Source organism: Abramis brama (assembly GCF_963993115.1).
Source record: "Abramis brama genome assembly, chromosome: 17".
NCBI lineage: Eukaryota > Metazoa > Chordata > Actinopteri > Cypriniformes > Leuciscidae > Abramis > Abramis brama.
Window position 1 is genome coordinate 30431573 of NC_139979.1, and position 19633 is coordinate 30451205.

Consider the following 19633-nt stretch of genomic DNA (forward strand, 5'->3'; position numbering starts at 1 on the left):
TGACAGCTTGTGGCTCAACATGGCCTCCAATTGTCACAGTCTGAGGAGTTTCCTGTGCGTACACATGCAAATAAACAAAGAGAAGTAAACACTATCAAAACTTTGCTGAAAAACCTGTTGCACACAATACCTTCCTTCTGACATCTGATTGATATTTATAGCCGACTTTTTTAGCAAGTTAAAAGCCTTTTAGTATAATTGTAAAAACGTCCCCCTTCAGCTCATGGTTCACGTTAACTGAAGAATAACTTGTATATTGTTATTAATATTTCAAGAGCAAAACTTACTGGACTGAAATTTGATTTGATTATCCATACATCATTTAAAAAAGAAAAGAAAAATCATGTTCAAATGTGAGTGTCAAATATGATCCATCAGGCTTTTGAGGAACATTTATTTGTTCATCTCTCACTCATTATTGTACAGCATTATGTTTTGAAACTAGAGATTTTATCCTAAAACTTACTAAGACATATTATTGTAACGATGCATGCAGGGAAGCAGAAGACTCAGGTTCTCACAAAACACTAATAAGTTTAATTCTTACTCAAAAAAGCAAACAGACAGACAGACAGTGCAAACACATCTAAACATAACAGAGGCTGGACCAAGAGTGAAGGCAAGGGTGAGGCTTAAATGACAAACTGAAACGAGCTAATAAATGACACACAGCTGAAACCAATGAACTAATAATGACGGTAACCATGGAAACTGAACAAAGGAACAGGTGAAACTCAGGCATGAACAAAACAGGGAAACAGATCAAAAACAAAAATATCCCTGACAATAATTATTAATTATTACAATTATTGGGCGATATAGAGTGACAACTGATACTTGTATGATTTTATGTAAGTAGTCTGCTATACTGTTCTAAAGATCTTTTGTCTTTTTGATCATATAGGCCTATATATTAGCATCTGTCTCAAATTGCATATTTTTTCTTTTGAATAATGCTGAGCTGTTTTTCCTCCTCGAGTAGGAGCTCCATATTCTTACTGTGTCATACTATATGAGCCATAAAAGCCTGATGTATCAAATATGACACTCAACAAACATTTTTGCCTAAAGGTTCAATACACTGTTAATGTAATTAAATTAAATGTAATTAACAATCTCATTCCTGACTATTATTTAATATGTCAGGATTTACAGGGTTAAAGCAAAATATTTTTTTAAACTCATGTCAATTTTGCAATTAAACTCTTCACTGAAATTGTCATGATGATAATGTAATTTGTTATGAAAAAGAGAGAGATTCTGCTGTATATATCAGATAGAAACCGTCAACAAGACAACAACACTTGTCAAATCTAAAGGTCTTGGTAGCACATCCCAAACATTTCACTGAAACTGTCATGAATTGCTAACTGCAGGTTCTTGAGGCCTTTAGGTTGTTAATGAGCACAGGACCAGAAGAAAGGAAGTGGAGGTGGAAGAAAAGAGGAGGAGGGGAGAAACGGAGGGGAGGCGGGGGTTAAAGAGACTCTTCAGGATTAAGTCCCTTACAAGCTGTTTGGTGACTGAGTTTGACTAGTGGCAGGACGAACAGACAGAGACCTGCAGGAGTCCACACATCCAGACAAATGAGCTGACAGCATCTGTACCGTTACAGTAAGTCTCGTTTGTTGATTGTTTATGGATATCTCAGGTAATGAGATGGAGTGTGAATGACATTGATGGACATGTTCCAGTTCTCTGTGTGTCTGTTTATATTATACTCTATATTTCATGAGCAGTGTCTGTGTAGGGTTGCTATAAGGCTGGCATTATTTATCACATCCATTTCTTTTGAGAACTTCAATCTGACCTTTCCTTCTTTGCAGATTTGATTGTTTAGCTGCTTATTTTCAGCGAGTTCACGATTCATTCATTTAATAAACAGATGTTTTGTTTGTTAAAACTCTTCAGCTGTTTTCTATATGAATTGTGCTTTTGTGCAGCTGCTTTTGTTGAGGTTATGATTGAGGAGTTAATGATTACAAACATTTGGGTTACTGACACAGATATCAATTTTTGTCCATATGATAGTCATATCTGTAATACTGGCTTTTGTTGGTAATGTTAATATGGGATCTCCTTCAAACAGTTTCCAGGATCTTTCTGTATTTTTGGTAAGTTTCTATTTTTTTGACAGTGGTTGACAACAAGTTACCACAGTTTTGTTGGTGGATATTGAGATTAACACTGTGTTTAAGGACTGGAAAACCCTTGTGAAAAAGAAGTGCGCTTAATTGTACTGAATGTGCACTTGTAGTGTACTTCAAATCTTAAAAGTATATATATCTTTTTAAAATTGTACTTAAAAAACTGCAGATAAAATAAAATGAATGAAATAAAAGGCCACTTAAGTGCACTACTCAGAACTTAATGTAGGCCTATAATTACACTGTAACAAAGACACATTCAAATAAAGTGTAAACATACATTTTCATCTTATTGTAATTAACATGTAATTAAGTATCCAAAAACATTACATTCAGTTAGCACTATATTGTTTTAAAGTATAACGGTAACACTTTATAATAACGTTCAGTTGTAAGTCATTTTTAGTTAATGATGAACTAATCATTTACAAAACATTCATAAATGATTAGCAAGTGATATACTAACATTTTATGTATGTTTTTTAAATTCCGTTACAAGTCATTTACAAGTGATTAGTAAATGATTAACTAAGAATTTACGAAACATGACTATGTGTTCATAAATGATTAATAAGTGATATGTTCATTATTTTATGTATGTTTTGTAGATTCAGTTATAAGTCATTTACATATGATTAGTTAATCATTAACTTATCAATTACAAAACATGACTATGCGTTTCATAAATGTTTAATAAATTGTTAAATTTTTTGTGTATGTTTTGCTCACATCAGGTGCACAGTGGTTAAAGATAGTGATGTAGTACTCAAGTCCGGTCTCGAGACCGATTTCTGCTTTCTCAGACTCGACTCGGACTTGTTCCTTCAAAGACTCGGTCTTGACTCGGACTCGGCATAGGCGGTCTCGTCCCCATCACTAGTCCACTAGAATACATACCACTAGAACATTTTAATTTGCTCTGCATGTCCTAACTATGATTAAAAAAGTCAGGGTGGGCTTAACATGACAGATGACAGAGCAGCACTGTTGAAGCAGTTTAGAAAAATAGGCAGAAGATGATGCATGTGGTAGGGATTTTTTTAATGATAGTAAAAGCATAGTCCATATTAAGACGTTAAGACTGCTCCTCTAAACAATTCCCAATCTAGCTTAGTCTGTAGGCCTAACTGTTGATTATTAACTGGGGTGATATTAAATCATGAATATGAAAACTGACATGTTTTTATGGTCTTGGTCTCGACTCGGACTTGCTTTCTCAAAGACTCGGTCTTGACTCGGACTCGACTGAATTTGAAAACCAACGGACTCGGTCTCGACTCGGACTCGACCCTTCAAAGACTCGGTCTTGACTCGGACTCGGCATAGACGGTCTCGTCCCCATCACTGGTTAAAGACTCCATGTTATAGATGTGTAAACGCATGAATAAATCATTTACAACACTTTCTGCATCCCCCAATTTTAAAGTGTAAACTATTCATCACTTGTAAATGTGTTACACATCATTCGTAGATACGATTCGTTGATCTTACGCCTTATTGATTCTTGAAGTGGTAATCTACGAATGAACTCATTTACAAGTGATGAATAGTTTACACTTTAGATTAGGGGATGCAGAAAGTGTTGTAAATGATTTATTCATGCATTTACACATCATTGTGTTGAACACTGTTACTGACCTGTTACAAATGATCTGTATGTGTATACAAGGCATTTACAACACTTTCTGCACCCTCTAATTGCTACATACATACATACAAAAAACATAATTTATTAAACATTTATGAAACGCATATTCATGTTTTGTAAATGATTAGTTAATCATTAACTAATCAATTGTAAATGACTTACAAATGAATATACAAAACATACATACAATAATTAACATATCACTTATTAATCATTTATGAACACATAGTCATGTTTCGTAAATTATTAGTTAATCATTTACTAATCACTTGTAAATGACTTGTAACGGAATTTAAAAAAACATACATAAAATGTTAGTATATCACTTGCTAATCATTTATGAATGTTTTGTAAATGATTAGTTTATCATTAACTAACCACTTATAAATGACTTACAACTGAACGTTATTATATAAAGTGTTACCAGTATATTATTTGTGGAATAAGTGCTATTTTTAAACCTAAGCTAAAGTGTACTTCTTTTTCAAAGGGATGATTGTCTTTTTGCCAGAATTCTGAATGTATCGTAGCATTGTATATGCTTTGAAATATCTGAGCTACTTCAGTGATATTTCAGTGATATTTATTGATATTTCAGTGATATTTATATTACTTCAGGAATATCTGAATACTTCAGTGATATTTAAATGAAAGATTACATATTTCACAGTTAATATGGCATTTTTAAATGTTGTGTTACTAAATGACTGAACGTTCACTGTTTTGCTCAGCCAGTTGTTCTGGATGAAGATCCAGATGGTTCTTTACTAGACTAGAGGTGGTTGTTTAATACTATTTCATGGATTCAGCAGACGGTGCATTCAATTTGAATGGTGTCTCTCTGACTTAAAGTTGTGCCTTCCTTCGAAACTGACAATCAGGCTAATCAAGTGGATTTAGACTGGAAGATAAACCGAGATGAAGTGAGGATTGAGAGAGACTGGGGGAAACGGCTTCACGCTGTTCTCAACTGCTGCCATCTGTCTTGCTTTCTAAGCTCATGACACGCATGATCTTACCGCACACACATGTTCACGCAAGCACACGACCTGTGTGAGAGGGGTCTAAAACTCAATGTCATTTAAAGGCACACTATGCAAGATTTGTACCTTAATATAACAGCTTCGAAATCATTTCGATGGTAAACGAACTCGTAGTAGGGCAAAACATCCCGATAGCAAAGCGGGTGGGTTGGCGAAACCAGCAATGCGGGTTTGAGAGGTGGCGCCCCGACAGATCTCGCGAGAATCACGACTTGCTTTACGGCACAACGTCACATACATCAACAACATATGAAGCAGCCTCTATGGAAGAGATTAGCACGCATTTCAGACGTGAATCATGGCAGAGTCGACGAAGAAAACGAAGAAAGCGTGGTCGGAAGAGTGCAGAGACGGCTCTGCGTGAGTGGTATTTACGACAGTAACGACTCTAGGGGTCGCTGTTTGAGAAAAACGGAAACTGCATAGTGTGCCTTTAATTAGTAAGATATCCTTGCTGTGTATGGGTGGGTAAAGCCGTATGAACAGTTATTATTTATATTGTTTAGTATTGAGGTCAAAGGCACTTTGGTTTCTTGCTGGTTTCATCAAGGTTGTCTGTCTGACAGCAAAATCCAACACAAACCCATTGGCACATGAAGCAACAGACGCACTGACCCGACAGACTCCACCCTCAGGAAAAAACACTTCTGATCTAGTCAAACCACAGGCAAAATCCACAAAAGCTTTAAGCGAGTTGTCTGGTAACTGGAAAGATGTGCATCCTGGTTAGCAGTGAAAATGATGGTATCTGCTGATTGGACAAAATGCACTGTAGACTGTGGAGATGGACAGTCCAGTTGTATTGTTTGATACAAAATATATATGTCATTCAGGGTTCAAAATTCAGAACTGAAGAATTGGTTCCCTTTTAAATTTTCAAGAAGGAATTGATTTGAATTGGCTACACTCAGCAGACGCTTAGATGATTGAATTGAATTGAATTGGATTAGGAATTGGAATGACAGTAAGACGAATTTACTCAATTGCAATTCAAAGACTTGCAAGACTAATTGTAATATAAATTAGATACAACAGTTTAAAACATTGATTATTAATATAATATGATGTTTCTAGAATTTCCCCATGTGTTTTGTATATGGTAACACATTTAGGGCCAGATTTACTAACAGCTTGCGCCAGCGCAAACCCTCTTTTGGCATAAAAAACTACTGTCAGGATTTACTAAAGGCACTCAGAGACAAATTAGCACTGAAAAGGCGTGGACAGGGATATTTTTGCAGCTGACCTTATTGCACATGTATTTGTAGGAGACAAATACATGTGCATGTCCTTTCAGACACAACATTTATGGGAGGAGAGTATTTTTGAAACATGCAAGGTGATTTACTAAGGTTTGCACTCGTCAATTTACTGGTATATGCGCCATTATTTACCACCCAAGAAAAGCATGTCTTGAAACAGATGCTAATTTGTGATGCTCTTGGTAGATTCTGTTGGTCATTATGGAAATGATCCAGCTGGATAAAAAGAAAAAAAGGCTCTCTCAGTTTCATTAGTGAAGCTCAAGCTCCCTTCAAGCTGTGTTCTTCTTGAAGTTCTGGACAGTATGAAACTCAGTCCAGCCTCCTTCCTGCCAGCTATCAGCCCAAGCACTTAATTAATCCAATTAATGGCAAAGTTCAGCAAGTAGAAGAGACAGTATACGGAGACTCTCTCAATCTACAGACACAATCACATGCTAATCCTCTGTAGACCCTTGATGACGACTCTTTTCTTAACTTATCTTCATTATGAGGGATTCTGACGCACAGACATCCACTTGTGCGGGCGGAAATGTTTGTCCTGTATTAATCCAGTAGCTTCAAACAACTTAAACTGATCATCTCAAACAAAACATTCTTCAGTGGTTACTGGCAGCACTCAAATGGAGCAACCTTGACACTTTCTTTGGAGATTATAAAAGCTCTTGATGTTACATTACAGGGTCTTCTAATCAGTCTATAAGTTTCTGGGGTTCTTTGAAGCTCCAGTATGGTGATTTTTTAGAAGAATTAGTGAATAAAAAGTTCTTTGAGGATCTTATAATGGATTTCTTGTGGCATCAGGCTGTCAAACCCCTTCAGTTATACAGTAGTTGGTGCCTTTATATTTATGATGAAAATAGTAGTCGGGCTGGATGGTTAGATGGTATATACTGTGCCATGGTAGGAAATGTTGCTGTGCCATTTATAACATTGTTCCTTGTAGTTAACAAAACAGTAAATTGTGTTATTTGCAATTGCAGTTATGTCATCGGTCATAAAGGTCATAACCCTTGTGAAAAAATGCACTTAATTGTATTAAAGTGTATTGCACTTGAAGTGTCCTTCAAATCTTAAAAGTATAAAAACTGTACAGATAATAATAATGAAATAAAAGGCGACTTAAATGTGCTTAAAGACAGTATACTTTAATGTTTCTTAACACACTTAAGTACAATTTTAAAAAATGCACTGTAATAATACTAAATTAAAGTTTTTCTAATGTTTTAACAATCTTCTGTCATGCTTTAAAGTACACTTGTTTTGATGTGTTGACAAACATATTAAAGCACATGTAAAGTACATTTACATTTCAAGTTAATATATTTTAAATGTCCTAAATGCAGCTTAATCATTGCAAATCTGTAATTACAAATATATTTAAACACATACAAGTGACATACAAGACATACAAGTTTCAATAAAAATTTATTAATGTATTGAACTGCAGACAAAGTCGTACATTTTTCTTTTTTTAAAGGATGGCCGATCAGTTCCATAGGAATAATCATAATCATCAGGAATAACAAGAGTTTTCTTTGTTTTCTTTCCCCAGGCTTTAGATGAGCTGCTCTGAAGAGACAAGAGAAGGATCATTGGGCGGATTACTTGTAAATACACATGGTCTCTGAACGGCTGATGACCTTGGAGAGGAAGAGGCTTGAAAAGACACAGTAAGCAGCAAGAGACAGTTTTACAGGATTTAGACGACGAGGACGGATACAAGTGCAATCCTGTTAAGGATAAAGACTTTGTTTTAATTGTACTGCTGTGCAAAACAACAGATTTTTGTTGGTATCCCACTTTCTTAAACATTTCATTCAACAAATATGCATCCAACAAGCTCCACAGTAGGACTCAGGATGGGTGAACGTATTTCCCTGTTCTTCTTCTTCTATGCCATCTGTCTTTCCGTATGCGCTGGGACTGGAATGCCAGGTTCAGACTACAACCCTCATCCTCGTTTCATTTGTACCCCCATTCCCGCTGACGCCGATCCCGGGTGTTTCCCCACGACGGGCGGCCCAGGTGGCCCCAGTCCCGGACACCACAGCGGACCTAATGGGAACAGCAACAGCTGGTGGGGAATGTCCGAGGAGGCAAAAGCGACAATCCTGCACCTGCGGGAGAGTTTGGTGCAGCAGAAAGAAACCATCCTGGACCAGAGGGAGACTATCCGAGAGCTCACCGCCAAACTGAACCTGTGTGAGGGCTTCAACCGCGGCATGGGCAGCCATGACGACCACCCGCACCACAAACCTACACACCTGGCTCACCATGCCCACCACGCCTACCCGACAGCACCCGACACAGCACACTTTGGGTGGGTGCCGCCCGATAGTCACCACGGCAGTCATGGAATGGAGCTGGGTCACTATGGGGACGGGGTCGGAGGACATCATCGCGGGAAAGCCTCACTAAGCGAGAAGCATGTCACAGGGGAGATTCCTTCACCCTCGTCTACGCCGGAGCAGATGAGCAGGATGCTTCAGTCCCTAAAGGAGCGGCTAGAGAACCTGCAGGTAGAGTCACATTTATTTATACAGCGCTTAATCAATACAGATTGTTTCAAAGCAGCCTCACAGTAATAAACAGCAAAATAGCATAAAATGTATCAATTATGAAACAAAGAAAATTTCAGCTGTAAAGCAACTCTACAGAAGATCAGGCAGAAGTGTCATTATTCAGCTTAAATTAGTTCAATGTTTCAATTAATCAATAGATGTTGGAAAGGGTATCAGTTATATATAAATCAGCTTTACAGCAGACAATAATTCAGCTCAATTTAGCTTTGTCTCATCCAATAGTGTCAGAGGAGTCAAATCAATAATATTTTTTGAATATTAATCATGAATATATAATTAATTATTAATATATATACTGCAGGGCTGTTGAATGCTTGATTCTGTTAGTTCAGTTTTTTAGAAGAATTAGAGAATAAAAAGTTCTTTGAGGATCTTTTAAGGTATTTCCTGTGGTATCAGGTAAAATTCATAATCTCGTTTGGAGAACTGATCCCCTACTGAGCCTGGTTTCTGCCGAGGTTTTTTTCTCCATTTCATATTTGATGATCTTTACACAGTTATTGAATGGAACTGAATCAACACTGAACTGACCTCAGCTGAACCATGACACTATTTTCCTTTAAGAGAAAATAGTGTCATTGCTCATCTGCTCCGGCGTGGATGAGGGAGAAGGAATCTCCCCCGTGACGTGGTCCTCGTTCAGCGAGGCTTTCCCGCGATGATGTCCTCCGATGATGTCCTAAACTTTGAAAAATAATAGTTGGATAATATCTAAATATCCAAATGTATAACTTTTAAACATAAAATCAAGAATTTTTATGCTTCAGACTGGTAGGTTTATGTTTGCATTTTCTGGTTTTCGGTGTGCTTTTGTTCCCTATTTTCCTGCTTTCCACTTGTTTTATGGTTAATCATTATTTGATTGATTAGTCCACACCTGTGCCTTGTTTCCCACCTCAGTTACCCTGTGTATTTATAGAACTCAGTTTTTGTTGTTCTTTGTCCATTCTCCGGACAAAAATATGGATCTAGCTGCAGTCCCTTACCCCAAATCCTTCTCATCTACCTTGCTCAAGATGGCCATCCCCTAGAAGACTATTTGGAGGAGTTCAGCTCAGCCACCTAGTGTCCTGGAGCGACCTTGAAGAGAACTTTCTAGAGTGGGCTGGATGACCATCTTTTCCAACTGCTGCCAGCGAGAGCTACCACCTTAGCCACAGCCTACCCAGCCCACTTCCATCATCCAGTCACCACCTATCCTTGTTCCAGTGAGCCCACCTGCCTCGGAATTCCTCCCTAGTCCTTCCCCACTCCTCCACACGCCTGACACAAACCCAGAGCCACTACCAATGCCACTACCAAGGACCTAAAGCCTGAGCCTAACACAGACCCAAAAAGCAAGCCAAGTCTGACCAGGTGTGTAAGCCGGCCCCAATCTTCATCCAGGAGCCTAGCCACTGTTCATTCTGGAGCCCGAACCAGCACTCTCGACCTTCAGCGAACCAGAGCCCACTGCAGACCCAGAGCCTGTCAAGTCTGACCAGGTGTGTGAGCTGGTATCCATGTTCATCTCTGAGGGAGTGCTGGTTGAGATGGATATTGTGAAGAGTTCCATTAATCATCCTCCCAGCCCTAAAGTCTGCCCCTTCTCATGTGAACCCCTGGATTCCCTGATCCCAGCCTACTTTCAAGCCCAGTCTCTGCTGCTGGTCCCACCCAGCTCCAAATCTCCTTCATCAGCCAGCCTCAAGTCTCCTTTGTCACCACTGGTCCCTCCCAGCCTCAAGTCTCTTTGTCGCCGCTGGTCCCGCCCAGCCTCCAACTGCCTCTTCCTCTGACAACTCCATCCAGTTCCTTGGCCCCACCTCCACTAACTCCCTTCAGCCCCTCTGCTGCTCCTTAGGTGGCACCACCCAGCTACTTGGATCCACTTTTGGCTCCCTGGTCTTCAGCTTCACCTCAGTGTAAGGATCCCGTAGCTCCACCTCAGGCCTCCGAGCCCTGGACTCCACCTCGGCCTGTCGACCCATTGGCTTCACCTTGACTCCACACTCCCTCGGCGTGGTCCAGCATCCCCCAAGCTCTGCCGGGCTTCCTCGTCCTCCAGCTCTGCCTTGGCTAGTCATCACCCTTGTTGTACCACAGACTTCTAGGCCTCGTTCCTCCACCCCTTCAGCTCCACTGGGCTCTTTTCCTTCCCTCCGGCTCCACCGTTGTCCTCACTCCCATCAGGTCTGTCCCGGTCTGCCGAGCCCCTTTCTCCACCATGGTTCTGCAAGCCTGTGTTCTGCCTCGGCCCTCCAGTCCATTGGTGACACCCTGGGTCTTTCTCTCCTTGGCTTCACCTGGGTCTCTTCCTCTCCCGGCTCCACCTCAGTTGGCCAAGCTCCTGGCTCCTCTCTCCATCAATTCAGCCATGGGCCTTTGTCTTGGCACTGCTCTTGGTCGCTCCCTAGCTCCTTTACTGTGTTTGTCCCCACTCCTACCTAAAAAGCTTAAGTTTCTGTTTACGGCACAAGGACACGCCTTCCGGGAGGGGGAAGTAATGTTAGGTTTGTGTTTACATTTTTTTTGTTCCCTATGTTCCCACTTTGCATTTGTTGTCATGGTTACTCATTAGTTGATTGATTAGTCCCCACCTCTGTCTTCTTTTCCTCCTCAGTTACCCTATGTATTTATAGCCCTCTTTGTTCTTTGTCTGTTCTCCTTGGTAATATTATGGTTTGCTTCATCTCCTGCATTTCCTGTTTCTCTTGCCTGTTTTTGATTTATTGTTATTAAAAGATGCTGCACCTAGATCCTGCCTCTACTAATCCTTGCTTTAACCCTTGTTGACGCAGACATCTACTGGCCATTATTATCATAACATGATTTTTATGGTAAAATTAAGAAATGTACATGTAAATAAGTTCCAAATAACCTAAATCTTAAAATAAGTATTTAACTTTATTGTTGCTAATTTAAATTAGCGTAATATTTCATTAAAAAAGAAAATGCTACACCTTCAATAGTGTTGCGTAGCCCAACTTTCAGACTGACGGCAGAAGGTCTGGACTCCATCGCAGCTTTCATTAGCCAAGCCCAAGAGGATGTTTGACTGACATGTAACGCAACCAATCACAGTTAGTTTTGTTCCGTGTCATGTTAAGAGGCGTGAAAATATAAAGTTGATGTCCCTACGATAACAGACCTTATCGGACGGCGTGCATCTAATAAATGATTCATTCAAGAACAAGAACGTTGTGCAAGTTGCACTCTATCATTAAACAGCAAAACTGTTCCCAGTAAAAAATGACAGCAAACAACCAATGTGTGACCATTTTAACTGCCTGTCAAAGTGAAATGAAACTGATGGGAACTGTTTGTCTCGCTTTTAAACATTGCTGTGGGAGTGTGTTACATTAGGGTAATGAAAGTCATCCTATAAATTTAAATATTATATGAAGTGAAGTGTTTTGAGCAGTTACCAACATCAGCAGCATATAGTACAGCACTGTGCAGGCCTTTGCTTAGACTGCTGTGATTGTGTTTGCAGACAAGAAACACTTCCACCAGCTACGCAAGTTCACTGAAAGATCTCCTGCAGAGGAAGATCAACGCTCTAGAACAACAGATGCAACACCATTCTGCATCACTTACCAGTGCCAGTCACAGTGACCATGAGGGTGATGATGATGACGGTCACCATGTCGACGATCACGACCACAGCCATCATGAGAACAGCCATGACGACAGAGACCATGACAGCCACGACGATCACGATGGTCCTCACGATGAGAGCCACCACAGTGATCACCATGATGACAACAGCCATGACAATGGACACCAAGACAACGGTCACCATGACAATGAGGTTTCTGAACATGGCTTTGAGAGGTTGTCTTATAACCTACAAGGTCACAGAGAAGCACAGGTTGGAGTGCACAGCAAACTGGACACAGTTCTGAGTCAACTGCAGCACAGGCTTACTGACACTGGTAAGAGCGCGGTAAAAGAAGGCTCTAGTTACTGATCTTTGAGCATTTAGATTACCCTGCTGGAGAATCCAGCTAAATGCAACTTAAGCTTGGCCAGTTTTGGTCCTTAGCTGTTCTAGATTGTTCATCAGCTGGATGATGGACCTGAAAAAACACCTTGATCAAGATGATTAGGATTGGTAGACCACCTTTGATGGCCAACAAGTCAGTTACCATGTTCTAAGCTGAAATGACCTGTTTTTCAAAAAAAAATCAGATGGGGAATATTTGAATGTCATTATTTCAATTTTTATGTAGATATTTAGACAATGTAGAAGTAGTGTAATTCATTTAAAATGAACGTTACAAATACCAAAAAATAGTTGCTCAAAATGAATGAACTAAATTGCATTCGTTCCAATAAATGATTGACTATAAATGTATTTATACAGTTTACAGGCCCCATGAGGTAATAAGATAAAATGTCAAACATTTTGAACACATTTAAATATATCCTGACAAATTTGTTTTATTTTAATTCCATCTTAATCCATTGGCCGATTGCATAAACTGGTTAGACATTTAAGACCTTAAAATTTGTCACCTATTTTTTTCTTCAAAGGTTGGTTGTAACTTTTTTTAAATTAGCTACATAAAAAGTTATCTTAAGATAATTTAAATCTGAAAAGTAAGACTTGACTAACTACTACTTTGTCAAACCAATGATACAAATGGGCGAATGAAGGTACCTCACGAAACGGACTTCTCAGGTAGTGTAACGGTTTAATGATCTACAACAAAATAGAGAAAGCTTTGGTGATAACTAAGTTAATATATTTAATTACTACAACAGTAGTTTCTCACTAGAAATGACATCAAAAGTGCAACAACACACATTTACACACTAACTGATCACCAACTGCAACTTTCAGACACCATCTTTATTTAGCACATCTTTCACAGAATGGAAAGCACAGGATTGTGTGATATTAAATGGCAGTGAAGGATACATCTATTCTGCCTTCAAAAATCGATCAGATGAAAGTATCTCAGGAGATAGGAAGGAAGTGAAGCTAAAATTGGATTCGGACGTGTCTTGATACCTTCCTACCTTGGAATCCTCCTATGGCAGCATTTTTCAGTTTTCGGTTGCAGCCAATATCGAGGACAACAATAGCTAGTAAAACTGTTGACCTGCAATGTATAAACATTAGACTTAAAATCATAACAGTATCAATCCAGTTACAAGCAGTTTAGTTTTAGCAGTTTAGCATCTACTGTCGGAAATTGAAAATGCATCCCGTCTGACCAGAAGAGGGGATAAAAAAATGCAAATGCAAAACTTTGCCTCAATGCAAAACTTGACACTGATTATCAATTCCACAGGTTCTAGAAAGAACAGCAAATCCACTGAAGCTTTCCAGGTCGGCTTCCCCATGCGAACCAACTACATGTATGGTCGTGTGAAGCGCACTCTGCTGCACGAGGTCTTCTCCTTCACGCTGTGTTTGTGGATGAAGGCTGGAATCATGCCTGGGCTCGGAACGCCCTTCTCCTACTCTGTTCCAGGCCAGGCCAACGAGCTGGTGCTCATTGAGTGGGGCAACAACCCGATGGAGCTGCTCATCGATGACAGAGTGAGTGAAAGAGAGCGAGACGGGAATGAGATGAAGGAGATCTGAAGGAATGTGCACATAATTCCATCATTCCCTTATGCTCACCAATGCTGCATATATTTGATCAAAAATACAGTAAAAACAGTAATATTGTGATATATAATTACTATTAAAATAGCTGTTTTCTATTTGAATATATTGTAAAATGTAATTTATTCCTGTGATGTCAAAGCTGAATTTTACAGCATCATTACTCGAGTCTTCAGTGTCACATGATCCTTCAGAAATAATTCTAATATGATGATTTGCTGCTCAAGAAACATTTCAGATTATTATCAGTTGAAAACATTTTTGTTTTTGTTTTTGTGTGGAAACAGCGACATTTTATTTTTCAGAATTCTTTGATGAACAGAAAGTTCAAAAGAACAACATTTATTAGAAATAGAAATATTTTGTAACAAAATGTCTTTACTGACACCTTTGAACAAAATCTAAATCAAAGCTAATTTCTTTCATGAAAAACGACTTTTGGACGTAGTACAACATAAAACAAACATTTTATTTTATAGAAACCACAGGCCACGTTCATAAGTTTTGAGAATTACAACCACATAAAAAATGTGAGCTCACTGCTTTAAACAAGAAACATGGATACTGAAAGTTCAACCTGTTTGGTGAAGCTGTGCTTATTTAAAATGAAGTATTAGTGACCAAAAAAAAAGTATTGTTATCTTGCAACAGTTAGTTAAAGGGATAGTTAGTTAAAATTGTATCATTTACTCACCCTCAAGTTGTTCCAAACCTGTATGAATTTCTTTCTTCTGCTGAACACAAAAGAAGATATGGGTAACCAAACAGTTGGTGGACACTGACTTCCAAAGTATTATTTTTTTTAATCCAAACTATGGAAGTCAATTGGGTCCATCAACTATGTGATTACCGACATTCTTCAAAATATCTTCTTTTGTGTTCAGCAGAAGAAAGAAATTCATACAGGTTTGGAACAACTTGAGGGTGAGTAAATGATTTTCAGTTTTGGGTGAACTATTGATTTAACAGGTAGTTTTGTCAGTACTGGTGTTAATTCAGTTGTCAAATGTGGTTGTAACTCTGTGTGCTCAGAAGAGGAGTGACAGCCGTGTTTAGCTGCATTGGGATGTGAATATAGTTCCAAATATGACTAGTATGATGACCAAACAAATTTAAAGAAAATATTTGGGGGTTTCACAATTCCTTCAGCTCTCCTGTGATTTCCATTAACTGTCCAGTTAGACGGCTCAATTAAATATTATTCTATAATATCTAGTTATTAAATAAGAATCAGAAAATCCTGTAGGAATTTCAGTTTATCCAGTAGGATCTTATTTGAATCTTAGAGGATTCTCTTGTAATCACATTTTTATCACTGGGGCTTAATTATGAAATAAATTCCAAAAGGGACCCCATTTCACATTTCTTTAGGATTTTTAAAATAGACAAATGAAGGACATATGGTAAAATCAGTAGTAGCTATGTTTCACTTGAAACAGGCCTTGGCTTGCACTCGAAAAAGAGCCTCGCCATCATGGAAATTAACGGGGGCTTGGGGCAAAAAGGCCACCAAAATGAATAAAAATGCCCCCAAAATTCAAGATATATGGGGCAAAAATGTACTTGTATGAGTTCTTGTTTTTAATATTTATGATAGGATATAGAGTGCTGTTTTCCCGAATATCAGCACGATTGCAAATGTGATAATCCATTGATTTCATAACAGTTCAATAAACAAGAAGTTAATGTTAGGTGATTTTCATTTTAGACTTAGAACATTGTCTTTTTTAAAAGGGCTTCTGAATTGCAAAGGCTCTGGGTGAAATAGAGGAGCACAACAGAAAATAAAGTGTTTATTAAGAGAATTCTGAGTTTAATAGAGGACATTATCTTGCCTCGGGTTCACAGGCTGTTACTTTACCCCTCTCGCTGAGTGATGGTAAATGGCACCATGTGTGTGTGACGTGGTCAACGCGAGACGGCCTGTGGGAGGCCTATCAGGATGGAGTGAAGAGAGGGTCAGGAGAAAACCTCTCCCCCTGGCATCCCATCAAACCTGGCGGGGTCTTCATACTGGGGCAGGAGCAGGTAACATGATACAAGCACGACATACAATCAGCTAAACTCATATTTCTCCTTTGACTTGAGCCATAGACAAACACCAGGAACACATTAGCAACTGCATAGCAACACCCTGGCAACCATCCACAACTATAGCACTGTGGCAAAAGAATTGACACTTAATTAAACTCCTGTGAGAAAAAAAGTGCACTTAATTGTATTGAAAGCACACTTAAAGTGTGCTTAAAATCTTAGTATATTTTTTAAAACTTGAACTTGCAGATAATATTATATGAATTAAATAAAGGCCACTTAAGTACACTTAAAGAGAGTACACTTTTAGGACAATGCTTCTTAGCACACTAAAAAGTGCACTTTGTAATAATGCCAAATTTATAGTTTGGTTACACTTCATTTTACAGTGTTGTTGTTACAGTGTAATTATTTAATAATAGTAGTACCTACATTTAAGTACTGAATAATATTAATTAACTAATAATTTGGGTTAGGGTTTGGTGTACAGAGTAAGTTGCTTTGGTAACACTTTATTTTACAGTGTCTTTGTTACATGTTACATGTACTTACCATAGTAACAACAGTAAATTATGCATAATTACATGCAACTAACCCTCAACCAAACCCCAATCCTAAATACATGTAGTTAATTATTATATAGTCATTAAAATATATACTTCATATATACAAAGATGTACTCAAGTCCTACTTAAGTGGGTCAAAAATGCACTCTAAAGTTAAGCTAATTGCATTTAATATACATTTACATAATACATTTTCATTAAGTTGCTATTAAAATGCAGTTAAGTGTCCGAAAACATAACATTCAGTTCCTACTTAAGTATATTCTGTAAAGTGTATTATTACTCATTTTAAAGGTATGCTAAAGTGAACTTCTTTTTCACAAGGAAAGTCTTATATGAGACTTCATGCTAATGAATAAGCTAATGAAGTTGTATTCATGAAGTTGACTTTACAAATAAAGAGCTAAGAAGTCGAAGTAAGATGAAGCATCTGGTTAGTGTTGCTAAAATAATTTCACCAAATCTTCCATCCATGTTTTCCCAGGACACACTGGGTGGTCGCTTTGATGCGACGCAGGCGTTTGTTGGAGAAATCTCAGACGTGCAGATGTGGTCTCATGTTCTCACGCCACACGACGTCTACAGCCTAGCTTCATGTGGTGGTCATATGACCGGTGACATCATCGCCTGGTCAGAGTCAGTGGTGGAGCTGCATGGTGGGGTCACCAAATACCCCTTTGACCCCTGTCATTAAAGAGCATCACCGGGCAAAAGGACAATCCATTTACAAATCTCAGAGTGCAAAATGTTTGAAATAAGCTTGTTTTGAAGCATTCTGATGATTTGTCACCTCGGTGCAATGAGAAATTCATCCATTATCACTTCAAAAACATTGCCTTCTGTTTACATAAGAAAATTGGATGATCCCATGACCTCCAGGATTTCGACAGGGACCCGTTTTTTGTATTTATAATGTTTTCTTACTGAATTTTTCATTTGTATTGTATAAATGGCACTTCAGTGTCATTCAATGTTTGATGCAAGTATATGACATATTGTCATAACTTGGATAGAAATCCATAGAGGACACTAAAAATGTAGATGTTTGTGCAAAAAATAGAAAAGCGGCTCAACCTGAGCAGTGAGTTGAAGTTGAAAGATTCATTTTCTTGTACTGTAAGAAGAATCTAAAGATACAGCGATACCAAAGAGAAGAGTTACACACCGCTGCAGAGACAGCATTTGATCAGGCCACGTGCACTGTTGTGTTTGTAAATTGTTTTTACTGTACTTGTCCAGATGCTACTGTACTTTACCGTACTGTACTTGTCCAGATGTTTGGTGTTTTGAGCTTCAAATTAAATGTAGTAGTTTGTTTTATTAATTTATTAATCTACTGTAAATGTGATATTATTGATTCAAAAGAATATACTTTTCCACTGTAATGTTTGTGCATCTGAATTTTTTATGCATTTACAGTTTGTTTAGGCCTTCCTTGTTTTCATTTGTTTAGAGCTGAAATGCAATAAAAAGGACTGATTTTTTGGGATTTTTCTTTAATAGCAATTTCATGGCTTCTGACTAATATAATTCAAAAAAAATTGTAGGATTTTAAATGAAGTTGATTTTCATTGCATTTCCAAACTGAATTCCTCAGTCCTGCAGTATTGATCAGCACAAGCCTCTCAGTGAAATAGCAGACCTGTCTTATGTTGGTCTTCATTGCTATTATTAGAAACTAGGCTAATTAGGCATGAAGTGTTCGATAAGGCCCTGCAGAAAATACTCTTGTATTAGACTGTAGTGTATAGATTCACAACAAGCCATCATCACTTACAGCATCTATACCAAAAATTGAGGACCAGATTGGATCCACTTTTGCCTTCAGAACTGCCTTAATTCTTAATGGCACAGATTCAACAAGGTTCTGAATCATTCCTCAGAGACTTTAGTCCATATTGTCATGATAGCATCACACAGTTGCTGCAGATTTGTCGGCTGCTCATCCTTGATGTGAATCTCCTGTTCCAGCAAATCCTAAGCTGCTCTACTGGATTGAGATCTGGAGACTGTGGAGACCGTTTGAGTTTAGAGAACTCATCGCCATGTTGAAGAAACCAGTTTGAGATGATTTAAGCTTTTGTGACCTGCATTATCCTGCTGGAAGAAGCCATCAGAAGATGGCTCACTGTGGTCCTAAAGGGATGGACGTGTCCAGCAACAATACTCAGGTGTGCCTTAGCGTATAAACAATGCTCAGTTGGTACTCAGTTGGCCCAAAGTGTGCCAAGAAAATATCCTCTACACAATTTACACCACCAGCAGCCTGAACCGCTGATTATAGGCAGGATGGATCCATACTTTCATGTTGTTTACACCAAATTCTGACCCTTCAGAATCTGAAGGGTCCATATATACATAGGGATATATACATTATCCATATATATATATAGGGATAATGTAGAGCGAGGCGGTTGTTATAGCGAATACAACCGCGACAGGGTTGTATTCGCTATAACAACCGCCTCGCTCTACATTATCCCGCTTATTACATGGCTACCTACCAAATAAATCAATAATTTGACAAAATATTGATTTAAAAGGGAGTTTATTGATTTAAAAACGATTGTATATTGCTTCCGCTAAAGAAAATAGTCCGTTCCGTCTCTACGGTTAGAATCCTGCGTCCATAGCAACGCTCTGTTTTTCATGGCAACGGTGTGTTATCCTTAGCAGCGTCTGTTATCAAGAAATAACACACCACATTCTACATTAGAATTCAACCAAGCCATGTAATAAATATAAT

General features: G+C 38.5%; 1 protein-coding gene across 1 annotated transcript; it reads left to right on the top strand.

Moving 5' to 3' along the window:
• The first annotated feature begins 1507 nt into the window (after window positions 1-1507).
• On the top strand, window positions 1508-18371 carry LOC311067607 (neuronal pentraxin-2). Its single transcript, XM_084089585.1, has 6 exons — window positions 1508-1614; window positions 7656-8622; window positions 12161-12602; window positions 13968-14218; window positions 16136-16315; window positions 17372-18371. Exons 2-6 carry the CDS (start codon window positions 7930-7932, stop codon window positions 17579-17581), a joined length of 1776 nt encoding a protein of 591 aa, XP_083945711.1. The 5' UTR covers window positions 1508-1614; window positions 7656-7929; the 3' UTR covers window positions 17582-18371.
• The last annotated feature ends 1262 nt before the right edge of the window (window positions 18372-19633 follow it).

Excerpts from the sequence above, each read along its gene's own strand:
- LOC311067607 (XM_084089585.1), top strand. The coding sequence starts at position 7,930 with ATGCATCCAACAAGCTCCACAGTAGGACTCAGGATGGGTGAACGTATT. Across the intron at positions 14,219-16,135 it reads AGCTGCTCATCGATGACAGA|GCTGTTACTTTACCCCTCTC; the intron begins GTGAGTGAAAGA and ends TCGGGTTCACAG. Across the intron at positions 16,316-17,371 it reads TCATACTGGGGCAGGAGCAG|GACACACTGGGTGGTCGCTT; the intron begins GTAACATGATAC and ends ATGTTTTCCCAG.